Source organism: Vipera ursinii (genome assembly GCF_947247035.1).
Source record: "Vipera ursinii genome assembly, chromosome: 4".
In the NCBI taxonomy this organism is placed as follows: domain Eukaryota; kingdom Metazoa; phylum Chordata; class Lepidosauria; order Squamata; family Viperidae; genus Vipera; species Vipera ursinii.
The window spans coordinates 65611999-65627000 of NC_139514.1; the positions used below are offsets into that span (position 1 = coordinate 65611999).

Genomic DNA, 15002 nt, shown 5'->3' on the forward strand with positions numbered 1-15002 from the left:
TTACGGCCATTCCAAGATTGCTTCTAAGGATGAGGGAAGTGTTACAGTTGCTTTTGGTATGGAACATCTCATAGATTTCCAAGGAGGGAGAATTAAGAATTTTCTCTCTAATCTAGGTCCGGCTAAATAATTCTAATAGTTTTTGAAGATTATTGCATCAGTCAAAACCAACCTGTTATCTATTATGTTTTCCAATGCCACTGAAAGGTTGAAATCTAAGTTAGGAAAATGAGCAGGAATTGTGATGACAAAAAAGGAACTATCACTCTCAATCTCTCTCTTTCAAAAGACAGCAGATACTAAGATAACTTCTTCATTCCACGTGTTATTAAGAACTCACTAACCCTACAACTATTTCAGCCATGACAGTTCAGGAGAACAGAATTTTGTAGAAATATAAAAGCTTTTTGGATTAAAATTTGGTGGAACATTCAAAAGATTTTTAAGAGAAAGATAAAGTTTTCTCCACAATTGTTTTTATTGGGTATTGTTGTAGATTGTGATACTAAAAAGAAATTAATTTGATGTTGAACTTGATAACAGCAGCACGGTTACTGGTGGGACAATATTGGAAGAAGGATAGTTTGCCTACTATAGAGGAATGGGTACTTAAGGTATCGAATCTTGCAGAAATGTCTAAGATTTCTGCTTATTTGAAGGATGACTCGCAAGAAAGATATATTTCAGTTTGGAGGAGATGGATAGATTATATTCAGAATAAATATGGGACTAAAAAGTTCCATTTAGCTTATGAGTAGATTTTAGATTGTTACTAATTTTAGTATTAGTATTGATTATATTTTTGTTTAAGTTATTATTATTATGTTTTTAATAATTTGAATGTATCTATGTTAAAGGGGAGTTAAAGCACATTATGAATTTGGTTAATTTTATAATGGATAATATTAGTTAGAATATGATTATTATATTTATAACCCTGTATTCAGCTCTGGGAAGTGGGGGGGAGGGGGTGGTTTGGGGCGGGTGGGTTTTGGGGATATGTATTGTAAAAAAAATTTGTAAAACTCTTTAATAAAAAAAAGGAGAACAGGATTTAGGAAGCAGGACTAACAGTTTGGCCCTGTTGATGAGATTGTAAAAAAAAGGGGGGGATAATAAAAAGTGCATTTGCCTTCAAATTGCAATCACCTTCCCTTCGTCCAGTGTGCTCCCACAGAGAGGGCCTCCTTAGGGTGCCGTCAGTCAAAGAGTGTCGACTGGTGGCCCCCAGGGGGAGGGCGTTCTCTGTGGGCGCGCCAGACCTTTGGAACCGTTTACCGGTGGAGCTCCTTCCGACGTGACCTAAAAACATATTTATTTGAACAAGCCGGCCTGGTCTGATGGGTTTAGGGGTATTTTAACGCTTTGTATTAATTTATTGAATTGGGCTGTTGTATTTAATATTTCTTTTAATTTTTATATATTGTATTTTATTGTATTGCCCTGTACACCACCCTGAGTCCTTCGGGAGAAGGGCGGTATAAAAATTAAATTAAATAAATAAATAAATAAAAGTCCATCTACATATTATGCTAAACACATAGTGTGGTTAAAGGTTATTCTAAAATAAACAGGCAATCCATACTGGTTACAGAAAGCAAGGGTTAATGGTTTATGCTAAAAAAAAAAGCCAAGGAAATGAATAGGATCCACAAATATAAAGAGTGCTGAGGAATGGGAACAAGATATCTATGACCTCATGCAAAGCTGAAATATAGACTTGAATTTGGGTATCCAAACTAACTAAAATATGTGAAACAAAGCGAGGAAAAAACTTTGAGTAGAGTCCTATTGGAAACAAAATGCTTAACAATTGGTGTATAGTATAAGCAAAACTTTTAAAGACAGAACTTTATTTCAGTCATTGACCAATTAAAATACAATCAATAAAATGAACAACCCAAAAATTATCCCCTAACAGCAAAAACTATCAGCAACCATTTGTGGGCAAAGCTTACACATAATGAAGCAAAATTTTGCTACTTTCAGAGAAATAAATTTATTTTTACTATTTAATGGACAGTGCAGATAAACGCAATTAGAGTGCCCCAGAAGTTTAAATAAAAGAGGTGTCATCAACTTGCGGCAAATATCCATATAAAACTGGAAATAAAAAAGAATGTGGGCTGTGGTTTCTATGATACCCGTCACCCATATTCCCAACTGAGACTATGATCTTAAATCCAGGGCTAATTATTATCCAGATGTTTATCTAAGGTGGGATCCAAATCTCAATATTTAATTTTCATTTTGGGGAAGAGACTGTTCAATGTTTATGCAATATCACAGTGTGTAAGAAGCACAAATCAAAATATATTACAAGTCAAATATAAACATTGCTCTAACAGTTGTTCACAGTGTAATCCTACACATACTTATACAAAAAATGTCTAGTCGTGGGCTCTTTTTCAAATAAGTTTTGACTGGATTGCAGCCTCAATTAACCCAAGTAAGGCTAGGGTTGTCAACTCAATTAAAGTATTTTATTAGTCTCAACCAAGACCTTTATATGTCGAAATCTTGGCATCTCTCTCTACTTTGTATTGCTTAAGATTACTTGGTTTACATGCCTTCAATTTTTTTAAAATTCTAATGCGATAACTTGTAAACAATGAAATACAACAGTTTACTGGCAAATCATCAATTGTGGTGCTTATTTTTAATGCATGAGGGATTTGACATTAAAACACTTCAGGAAAATAAAGTCCTCTGCTGGATTCTGCACTATTACATGGCAGTTGCTTTCTATCTACTGTCTTTCAACAAGGCTGAAAGCTGACTGTTAGAGAGTAGAAATCTAATGAATCTGGAAGATGCTATGGAGGAAGAATATTCCAATATAAGCTTCCACCAAAAGCAGTTGTTTTAGAATCTAATTACTGTTCAATACATGTCTAGCATTATTCCTGAAAGCATTGCATCCGGTCAAAAATGTTAGGCTGGCAACTATAACCATGCTATCAAAGCACGATCCTCTCTTGCTTACATGAACATAAAAAGGGACTGGATTCAACTGTGAAATTGCAGCTATCCTCTTTACATTTTTGAGCAACATTGTGGATGTCCTTGCCTGAAAGCCAAGTTCAAAAGTAAATTACTTGAACTTTTTAGTTTTTAAATTTATGAAAATGGATGCATGTTATCCCTAACATGAGATTTATGAACTTCAATTGATTTCTGTAATTCAGGAATGGAACACAATCAAACAATTATTTCCTTCCTGTTTCTTGATGATATATGAGCTGAGATTCATCTGAGATTAAACCCCAATGAATATATATCAGCCCAGGTTCGAATCTCAGAAGGGTATGGCTGACTGATGAAAACTAATAAGTTTGAAATACATATCAGTCTCCCTTAATTCTTTGTTAGCAATATATATATATATATATATATTTCACAAATCTCTGATTCTACATTTGAATAATATACAGATGCTAGAATTATCAGGTCAAACACATCTGGTTTAACAATCAAAATATACTGCTATGCAATAATTTCTTGCTATATCTTTATAATATTTGAGGAAGAAAACATCTTGAACATTACAATGGGTTACATAGAAATAAGTCCTGTTGATGTCAACAGAATTATCTTCCATATAAACAGATCTCTAACACTTTTTATGTGAAACATAACCATCAGAAAAATATAAATCATTTTTTGAAAATATTGATATTGGAAAATATGCATAAGAGTACCAGCATATGGTATTTTGCTCTGTAATTAGAGTAAATGGTTGATGTTGCTTAAAAATAAGACTTGTATTTTTCTGTGTATATAACAACTCACTGAGGTTTTTTTTTAATAAAATCCAACATAAAGAGAAAACTTTCAGATTAAAATATCTCACTTCCTACACATTTCCGCCCCAAACTATATTTTTATTCTAGGCATGAATAACATTTCCCAAGACCTGTCCTTTAGTGGTAGGTAATTTTAGAGGAACCACATGCAACTCAGCCAAAATGTCAGGCTTCATCTGCCTCTCAAATTTAAGAAAACATAAGTATGCAGAATGTAATCCTTAAAATAATTTTCTGATACTTATATATTTATTATATTTTAATCTGCCCAATATTTTTTGATTGGATAAAATGAAAATCTAGGTTTTTTAAAAAAAGCAGCAAAATAAAGTTTATAGAATTTACCAATTTTAAAATGCCTAAACATTGGTATTTCCCAGAGATATAATTAAATTTATGTCACTTTAAAATCTGTGACATAAACCCTAAAATGCCATGTATAACAAGAATGAAACTACTACTATCTCAGTTAATATTAATTATTCACTAAGAATATGGATCCTCTTTCTAGGACGTTTGCCATCAGAAGATTACATTCTTCAATTCCTCTAATACATATATAGCTGTAGTGGATTTTCCTAAGCTTTCCTTTTCCTTCTTTCCCTTTCCCTTTCCACATATGGTGCCTTCTGTAATGTCTACCTTGCCAAGTCTTGGCTATGATGACTGGAAATTATAAGAGACATACTCCAGCATCTCTAGAGTATACCAGATTGGAGAAGTCTAATAGATACAGTCAGAAAATCCTTGGATTGTTGGAATAACTTTTCAACTAAATCTACATCTAGACTGCTGGAATACAGAATATGTTTTCCATCTGATATTGTCACAGAATCTGTGGCCATTCTCCAGGCCTGTTTAACTTCAAAATCCAACTAATTGCCATCCACAAATTTAAGCAACTCACATTAAATATCAATCACTGTTCCATCTCTCCAATATTTTATTCTATTGTACACTTCATCTGAATTCCATTGTTTGAAATAGTGAGCTTCATAACCTTAGAGTATATTCAGCTTTCACCACATGGCTTATGTTTTCACACTAAAGATCCTGCCTGTTTTCACAAATGGCTCTGCTACTTCTATGATCCTTACCACAAAATGGTAATTCCATTTTGATTTAGTTTTGGTTTATATCCTTTCTTTCTATGTGCAGGAGTGTGCAAGGCAACTGAAAATAACTAAAATACAAAGTACAAAATGAAAAGCTTAAAAGCTTAATTAAAGTATACATAAAACTTAAATCTGACATTAACATCCTGTTGAAATATACATGAGTGAACCATCTTGTAGGGTAGAGAGAATAGAGCTAATGGTGTCTGGCTAACAATGCAAAAGAAGGTCCTGTTCTGCTGCCTCATTATGATAGAGGAGGGTGTTCCTGGGAGGTTGAGTAAAAAAAAACCAGAGAGCATATGCCAAAACCATATATTTCCAGGAGAGGTGCTGAAGTTCATCCCAGCTGTTTGACTAAAACAAACAGGCAGTAGTAATGTAGAAAAGGGCTGGAGGGTACTGATCACTTTAGTGATAATAGCAAAGGCAACATTTTATGTTGGATGAGAGAAGGCAAGTAAAACATTCCTGCATTATAACAACAACAACAGTGATGATGATGTCAGCCCTTCAAGATAAATAAGAAAACCAATGCCATATCTGTAGGTCAAGGGTGTCAAACGTGATGTGTTGTGACATATCACAACTTTTTTTGCATTTCCGGAGCTGGGGTGGGCACGGTCTCTGCATGATGCAACCGGCCGGTGGGCTGGCAGCTTAACACCTCTGCTGTAGGTCAATACTACTGTTCTTGTAAAGCTATAGTAACAGACTTTCAGTCTGAAATATACCTTTGCTCCCTCCCTTTATCTTTGTGCGAACTAGGGAAGGTCTTGTGTAAGATGTTTACTCATTTTATATTCTTGTCCTGCGCTCAGGCTTATTTATCTGTTGCCTTAGTAGCAGCTTTTTCCTGTCCCTCAAGGCCATTCCTTGGCCTTCTACAACTAATAATTTATTAAAGGAGCCATCTAATTCTTAATGAATCTAGGCAGTCGTTACCAGGAAAAGCACATGGATAAAAAATATAAAATGATTTATGATTCAATAGTAAAGGAACAAGCAGTCAAGAAATAACCTGCTGATTAGTACTTGGTAGAACAGCCATGAAAGTCTTGGAAATGATATTCAGATGCCATAATGAACAGAATAGCATAAAAAATTATATTCCCTGTGACACACTATTGAAGCAAAAGTTGGATTTTCAAAAAGCAGGATAGGAAGTGTATTGATGCTTTTGAATTTTGATGTTGGAGAAATCTCCTAAGATTACCATAGGTAGCCAAGAAAACAATAGGTAACCAAAGAACACAATTCAGAGTTTATTTCAGAATAGAAATGACCAGGCACAGATTTTCCTACTCTGAACACATTATGAGAAGATCCAACACTGTAAAGAAAGCTTTGATGTTGAGAAAAGTAGAGGGAAGGGGAAAAAGGGAGTGACCAACAGCAAGGCAAACAGATTCAGTTACAGTGGTAGTGGGTGCACCATTGGAAGACCTGAAGGACCAGGTGAGGGATAGATGGTCATGGAGAAAAATTGTGTGATTGCTAACAGTATTGCCTTAAGTAATAGCCACTCAGGGACACTTAGAGTTGGGTGTCATACAAGTTCAATAAATTATTTCACCAGCAACTATCCAATACATGATTGTGTTGGTTTTAGTAAAGCAGAAACAAATGATGATAACAACAAAAAGCTATATGAAGCAAGTCAGTTAGCTAGGATCCACTTACCTTTCAATTTTAGATCTACGTTATGTCTCAGCCAAGGATAGATTCCATAATTTGAATAATCTTCTGGTATTGGATTATCTTGTAACCATCCTTCACAGGCAAATCGGAAAAAGTTATCACAGGGATCCACAGATGTATTTAGCTTGCTTTTGATGGAGGCAGCTGGAAAAAGTTATACAATTTCATGGATCATCAGTTGATAATATTAATTGCTATACAAGGCATGCAAATCACTTTCAGATTTATGATTATTATTTTCTGGCTTTATTTATTCCCTTCCACATAATTAATTTCACCATTTAACTTATCCCATCTGACTTTGTTCAGGTAGGCTACGATTTCAAAAGGAAATGAAAATGAAAGGAAAGAAATCTTTCTTAAGTATTGGCCCATCTCACTCTTTTCCTTGATTTTCAAGTTATGGATTTTGGGCTAGACACTAACATTTTGGCTTTCATTTATCTGGCTATATCTGGATTTTTTCAGTCTGTCACTGCAAGTGACCATGCTAAAATCTGGGGGAATCTTTTGGTTGCCACTTCTAGATTATCTCTCTTCTCTTCATCTTCCTTTAGCTTCTGGTTATTGAAGTGGAGCCTTTGATGCTATCAGCACCACCATCTGTCAATTAGATCCTTGTCCCTCCTGGATGGTGAAAGCCTCCAGGATGGTGAGTAGTGGGCAGGTCCCGGCAGTGATTAATATGTTACTGGAGGAGGGAACATTTCAGGATGCTTTTAAGGAAGCCCTGGTTTGCCCTCTCCTTTAAAAAGACCATCACTGGATCCCACCTGCCTGGACAATTTTTGTCCAGTTTCCAACCTTCCATTCTTAAGAAAGGTTGTGGAAAAGGTGATTGCCTGGCAGCTGCAGAGAGTCCTGGATGAAACAGATTATATGGACCCCTTTCAGTCAGTATTCAGGTGCAGTTATGGGATGGAAACTGCATTGGTCATGCTTGTCGATGATCTCTGGCAAGAGTGAGAGGGGAATCGTGCAACCATCCTTGCTCTCCTTGACCTCTTGGTGGCTTTTGATACCATTGACCATGGTACCCATTTGAGCTGGCTGCAGGAACTGGGTATGGTCAGTACAGTTCTCCATCGGTTTGGCTCCTTTCTCTATGGCTAGTCCCAATCTGTACTGATGTGAGAGGTCCAGCCCTCAGCCACTATTTTGTGTACTCTCTCCACTCCTTTTCAACATCTATATGAAACTGTGGAGTGAGATTGCCCATCACCAGGGGACAGGGGTTGAGGTATCTACAGTATGCCAATGATACCCAACTCTATATCTCCACTCTTGGCAATCTAAGTGATGCTGTATCCGCCCTCTGGCAGTGCCTGGAGGCTTGGGGGCCTGTATAGGGGAGAGCAGGCTTTGACTGAACCCTGGCAAGACTGAATAGCTTTTGGTACATGGGGATCCGGGATCCGGGACTTTGTCATCCTTGATTCTGGATGGGTGGCACTGCCCCAGACAGTTTCAGTTCACAACTTGGGGGTTCTCATGCACTTGTGACTCCTTCTTGAGGAACAGGTGGCAGTTGTGACTAGGCGAGACTTTCCACAACTTTGTGTAGTGTGCCAGTTGTGGCCTTTCCTGGATCAGGACTCCTGGTGCTCTGTTGTTCAGTCCCTAGTCATCTCACACTTGGACTGTTGTAATGCACACTATATGGGGCTACCCTTGAAGAGATTTTGAACACTACAGCTAGTGCAGAGTGCAGCAGCACAGGCAGTTTCAGGGGAGGGGCAAGAATGGCTCTTGTAACACCACTGTTCTGTGAGCTGCATTGGTTGTTGGTCTACTTCTGGATGCAATTCAGGATGGTGGTGATCACCTTTAAAGCCCTTCATGGATTTCTCCAGCTGGTGGGGTCCAGGAGGAGAGCCTTCTCTGCTGTTGCTCCCACCTTCTGGAACAGGTTGGACTCAAGGGCCTAAAAACCTGGCTCTGCCAGTTGGCCTAGGGCCCCAATGGGGAACAGCACAGTGGAGGTGGTAAGTTAAGTAATAGGTCCTACCTTTTCCCCCATTCCACCCCTGCCTTCCCCACATGTCCTTGATTTTAATTTTTGGTTTTAATTTATTTAGGTTTTAATGTGTATGTATTTTTTATGTCTGTAAGTCACCCAGAGTTATTTCCTGGTAAGATGGGTGGCCTGATAATCACATGTGGCCTCTCAATAGGATCTTAGAATCAAAATAAGGAAGATGCGGCAGCAAGACAAAAATTAGCTAGGATTGCATGTTCTTAGATTATCAGGAGTAGAGCTTCTCAGGAGAGAAAACATTATCAAACGAAAAGCCTGACAAATATCAAAACCTCATTATTTACTTTATGATAGTTTTATCATTTACTTGGATATTTGAGGAACATTTAATGTATCTCAATGAAATATATTTGCATTGATTTACTTATGTATTTTTAATTTGATTTTTGGGGGAATGTTTATATTGATTACACTTGAATTCAACCTCAAACTGCCTAATAGGAGAACTTAGTCATGAAATGAAGGGATCCAACTGAGAAGTAGCAAAACTGGCATTGCAGAGAAGTCTGTCTGCTTGCTAGGACTCACACATTCAAAATGTCCCAAATCATTTCAAAATAGGGGTACCACTTCAGTGGGCAACTTAACAGGGATGTAAAAGGAGCCCCAATTGGCCATTCCCTGGGCAATGGTGATGTCATGGTTCAATCCTTTCAACCCAGAAGTGGGTTCAACCCAACACAACACTATAGTAGTATTTCAAAGCATGAGGCCGCAATTATGTCCATTAGCACTGTCAAAATCTACTGTATCTCCTCCTGATCTGAGAGCTTTGTACATCCAATGCTATAAGAATTCTTTGCAGCAGCCTATCAGATGATTTGGGTGAACAAAACCATCTCTAGAAAGAAGTAAGCTACCTTAAAAAGGATTGCCTCTTTCCTAGAAGAGACATCAACTAGCCCAAGGTCTCCTGGTTTCTCTTGATGCTGGTTCTCCCTGAACCGATAGAACAAATTTTTTTTAAAAAAATAGTAATTACTATTTTAAAAAATAGTAATTATACTTATGTTATCAATGGTTAAAATGGTTTTTGATTTATTACAGATTCCTGAGATCCAAAAGGAAAGGAAAGAGTTTACATCTCTTTGTACCAATATGCTTTATCTATATTAAAAGAAAAGTAATACTTTACTTACCAGCTTCAATGCATTCAGGAGTCAAGCAATATTGTTGCTTTGCATAAAATTTGATGTGTCCTTGACTTACTGCAAAAGGAAAAGAACAAGATTGTGGTCTCTTTGGCTCTACAAATATTTTTCATGACTCTAAAGACATTAGTTGGGTGATTACAACAATGCTAGTACAGAAGGAAAAGATGCCAATCTGTTGATATAATACCTTCCTCAAAACAGAATATATTTTGTATATTATCAACCACTTGTTCACTCACCACACCAGTTTGATTCAGAAGCAACCCCTGTGAACCTTTTTATTACTAGAAAGTATGGAAATGATATAGTAGCCTCATAGAACAACTAATTGCCACCAAACTGGGAGATAGGTTAGGGTGATGCAGAAAATCTATGGCTGATGGAGTTTTGAACCTGATCTACATCCTGATCCAACCATTATATGATACTGAAGTCAGTCCAGAATTAATTTGCTAATCAACACAGCACTGAAATGTTTACTTGTAATTTGCATCCTTTTTCCATACACATAAAAAAGACAAAAAACAATTAAGACGCCAGGAAGAAATAAAAGCAGTTGTATTTAACATTATTGTTAACTGTAAGTAAAAAATTGAAATGGAAAATTTAGGTATGTTAATTGTAGTCTCATCAGTTATCATATGCATTTGAGCAGCCATTTTGTGAGATTTCCAAAATCCAAATGCCTCAAACTCAATTTTGGGGGAAATGTATACTTGCCTAAGCTCTAAAAATGCTAAAAGTGCTGTCTGTGTCAATAAAAACGTCATAGGGAAGAATAAACAGGATGAAGGGGAAGAAGAAGGGAGTAAGGAGATTAACCTTTCCAGATCAACAAATCCTTTGGGAAGACCTTAAAAGGACCTTCAAAAACCTCTTTCATCTTCAGTCAATACTTCAGATTTTTTTTAAATGTTTCCTGTTTCTATAACTTCACAGTTGCTTTCCTCATCCTGTATTCCTCCAAATATTTCAATGCTTGCTCCAATAGCTAACGGTAAAAAGATTTTATCTAGTCCTTACTCCGTATATTTGCCAGCATTCTTTATCCAGAAGGAATGACATATTGTCATGATACAAATTTTTTCTCTCTTGCTTATGTATCATGACAATTTGCTTGGACAACAGATCCTCAGCCAAAAGGTTTGTTACATTTGGAGTAATAATTTGGGAAAACTGATTTGTACTTATTCCCAAAAAGTTACTTGATGGGGAAGGAATTTTAAGTGGTTAGATCCCCTATTCAAATTTCTTTCAGTCCTACAATTCTATGATTATGTAGGAAGAATATCTACTATGACTATGACAATTTGGTGTTCTTATTGGAGCAGTACCTATGTGACCTGGAATTGGTAGGCTTGTCTTTGGTACCCCTGTCATGTCAGATCACAGTCTGGTGGCAATGAGTTTTTCAAGAGACATACCACTCCTCAGAGAAGCAGAACCTATTAGGTCTGTCCACCCTGGCAAGTAATGGATCCGGATAGATTTCAGAAAGAATTGGGGTTAGACCTACAGATCTGCTGCACAGTCCTGCTGAATTTTTAGTCACTGTTTGGAATAGGAAGATGACTGAGGCTGTGGATAGGATTGTGTCCTTGTGACCTCTCCTAACCCATATTGTAGACCTCTTTGTCCCCCATGGTATGCAGAGGAATTGAGAAGGATGAAATGAATGAAGAGACATCTAGAGTGCCACTGGCAGAAGATAAGGAACAACTGAATCAAACTTAGGTGGAGCAAATTTAGTGGTTGGGAATGGGGGGGGAGCTCTGTGTTGTCCTGATTCACTTCCTTTGTCTATGGCCACTCTCAATTGGTGTTGATAGGAAGCAAGAGGCCCAACCCTTGTCCCCTGCTTTGTCCCTTAGGGCTCAATACTCTCTCTGCTTCTGTTTAACATCTACATGAAGCTGCTAGGCAAAACCATTGTTACCATGGACTGAGATATCCTCAATATGCTGATGACACCCAGCTATATGTCTTTGTCCATGGTGAGTTAAGTGATACTTCGAGGCTGTTAAGGGCTGGATGGGGAGCAAAGGCTGAAATTGAATCTTGACAAGACCAGAGTTTGGGGTTCTGTAGTCCACAAAGAATTGCCATCTCTGGTCTTGGGTGGGATGGCACTGCCTGGACAGATTCAGTGTGTAATCTGGGACTCATGGTTCCTGCTCAAAATCAGGTTGTGTGCCAGTTATGCCCTTTCCTGGATCAACAATCCCCGCTCACAGTCACTCACACCCTAGCCACCTCCTGTCTTATATATTGCAACATGCCCTACCTGGGGCTACCCTTGAAAAGCATCCAGAAGCTCCAGTTGGTTCAAAATGCAGTGGATACCATGGTTCTGTGCAGACCCAGGTGTGCACATGAGTCATCTCTCATGTGGGACCTTCATTGGTTGCCAATTTGCTTCCCAGTGCAATTTAAGGTGCTAGTTGTCACCATTAAAGCCCTGCATAGCTTGGGACCAAGATATTTAAAGGACCATCTCTTCCCAGGGTCTTCTGGTAGCTCTCTCACTTGGAACATCATCCCCATGGATATTAGACTGGACCCCACTTTGATATTCTTTCACAAGGACCTGAAAACTTGGTTTTGCCAACAGACTTGGGCAACCCAGAAAGGGATGGAACTCATCAAGTATTTGATTGCTTGTTGTCACCAGGGGGGAGAGGGTAATAGGTTTTACTCTTTTAATATTGTTTTTTTTATTTTTGTAAGCTGCTTAGAGTCACTGAAAGTGAGTGAATAGCCATATAAATTATCTAAATAAAACTAATAAATAAATACAATTTCCTAAGTAAAATAGATGCAGTATTATTTTGCAATAGATATCTTATTTTAATAAGTACAGTCACAAGGAATTTCTGTTCTATAAATTTGATGAGATTTTTAACATTTAAGAGTTGTGACTCGCTGAAAACACAAAACATCTGGAGGTCATTTGATAGGGGAAAGCTGCCTTGCAATTTCTCTGTAGAGCTCATTTGGCAAATGGACATTGACAGTGAACCCCATTTATATATATATATCAGCAAGGGTTATGCCCAACCATTACTAAATGTTTGGGAGGAAGTCATCTTTTAGCTACTTTGCTTTCATTGGAACTGAAGAAGACAGAAAGTCTATTCCCCTCTTAATAAAAAAATTAATTATTCATTTGGGAATCTTTAGTTTTATCATTTCAAAAGCATAAATAAGAACGCACAGTCAAAATTTATAAAACATTTTGAGGCACACCTAAATTTACTTTTTTGATGTACACAATGGAGCTTAACAGAAATCAAACGGAATAAGGATCCCCAATAGATCCATTGAGATTATGCATACATTTCAAGCTTTGAAAGACATAATTTATTTTTATACAAAAGCCACATGTTAATTGTCAGTATTTAGGAGAAACAATGGTTGGTTGGTTTTTTAATTCCAAAGTAATTCTCACTCTTTTTTAACAAAAATGTGCCCTTTTTTATATAATATTGTTATCAATTTATAGCACTGGATAAAGACATTATGATTAATATTGCTATAGTTCATTATTCACAATTTATTCAAGGTTTTAAACTGTAACTTGATAAAATGCATTGGTATTTGTAGACTTTGGTTGCTTTTTAGTTAAAATGTGAGTAGCAAAAAAAGGAATAAATGAATATTCCCAATCCTGTTCAAACAAATAATAAGAGCAGTTTACCAAATCCTGAATTGCAACTGGTATAGAATCCTAGAGAAGAAAAATACATCTCAGGACCTTTCAAGCCTCCAATGCAATCTTTAACCTGGAAACAGAATCTCCAGCAGTAAAACTACAGTAATTTTTCCATTGGAATTTGGTTAGAAGAGTTACCAAAGATGAAATGGCAATACCACTGCAGACAGAATTTTGGAAAATTGTATTTATGCTAGTGCAACAGATTGAAACTTACCAAGAAAAAGGGCAATGCTAAGCACGACCGTGCTGCTCACAAACACACCGAGAGACAGTTTGAGAAGTTTGCTGGCTCCTCTCTTGTTGGGTGGCATCGACCTCCCTGTTGTCTCTCCTTCCATCAGGATAGATTTTCACAACTCCCTGGGAAAAAACCTCGGTTTTTCGTTCTTCTGCTGTTTGTTACTGTTGACTTATAAAGAAGTCCCATCCATGAATCCCTTCTTCAAATCTCTTTTATCACTGAGTATTTTAGCAGCTAACACTGCTGTCAAAACTCATTTGCAAATGTTTAACTCTTTCCAAAAGTGGGAGTGGATGGGGGGGAGAAAAGACATAAAATGCAGTATTAAATTCCTTCCTTGATCAGGACTTGGAAAGGCACACAGTAACAATTTAATTTGTAGCTCTTGTTCTTTGCAAGCAGGCCAATTTTTGTCAGCAGTGCAGGACAGAAAAAAAAATCACAGTATTGTCCCAATATATGGTTTCACCATTCAAGTTTAAAACAGTTAAAACAAACAAAAAAAGTGTTTTCCAATCAAAAACTAGATTTCTGATAAAATTTTGCAGACATTAGATTGATAAAAAAAAGAATTGTTAAGCAATTAGATTATCTGCTGAATCTCATTCATTTTCACTCTAGATGCTGCATCATTTTCCTTTACAGAATAAATTTTCTCCAACTACAAGTCCTTTTAAAGCTCCAAGGAGTTCTGGGGATGACTTACACTGTTTTTATTTTAGGAGATTTGTTTATGACATCAAGTGCCAAAGATCAGAGTCATGCTTATGTGGAAGGCAACCTTGTTATTAAAACAACCTACAGATGGGATTTTTTTAAGCAAAAAAAATGAACAAGTTATTTTTCAGTGCCTGTGGAGTCTCTAAAGGTTCTGTGCAAACATTATGCAAGAATAAAGCTGCAGTAAAGTGCTTTTATGAAGACAGGAAAGACAAAATGTATTAAATAATAATGTTGTACCCGGTTGCAGGCTGATATGCTACAATTATAGAGTTTGCACTTTCAAAAGTTAAAGCTGGGAACAATTCATTTAGGACAGATTCAAAGAAACTCAATTAAAACTCAAAAATGAAAGATAGAAGACAAGAAAGTCACTTTCTTCTATTAATTGTCATGCTTAAAATATCCATATGGTTTGTTGAAACAAAAATCTTCATCAGGGTCCAGTCCAAGCTACATTTCTAAAAGCTGGCCTGCTTGGTTTCTGCCTGGAGGAGGGAGACTTGGGGCTG

The 15002-nt window shown here is 37.0% G+C and overlaps 1 protein-coding gene across 1 annotated transcript in view; it reads right to left on the bottom strand.

Moving 5' to 3' along the window:
* The window catches only part of PHEX (phosphate regulating endopeptidase X-linked), a 95908-nt gene extending 81593 nt beyond the window's left edge, over nucleotides 1–14315 (bottom strand). Inside the window, exons 1-3 of the mRNA XM_083361622.1 lie at nucleotides 13744–14315; nucleotides 9800–9868; nucleotides 6605–6766 (exon numbers count right to left, since the gene is read on the bottom strand). Of these exons, the coding sequence (XP_083217748.1) occupies nucleotides 6605–6766; nucleotides 9800–9868; nucleotides 13744–13867 (355 nt within the window). The 5' untranslated portion in view covers nucleotides 13868–14315. The remainder of the gene's footprint in view (nucleotides 1–6604; nucleotides 6767–9799; nucleotides 9869–13743) is intronic.
* Between the last annotated feature and the right edge of the window lie 687 nt (nucleotides 14316–15002).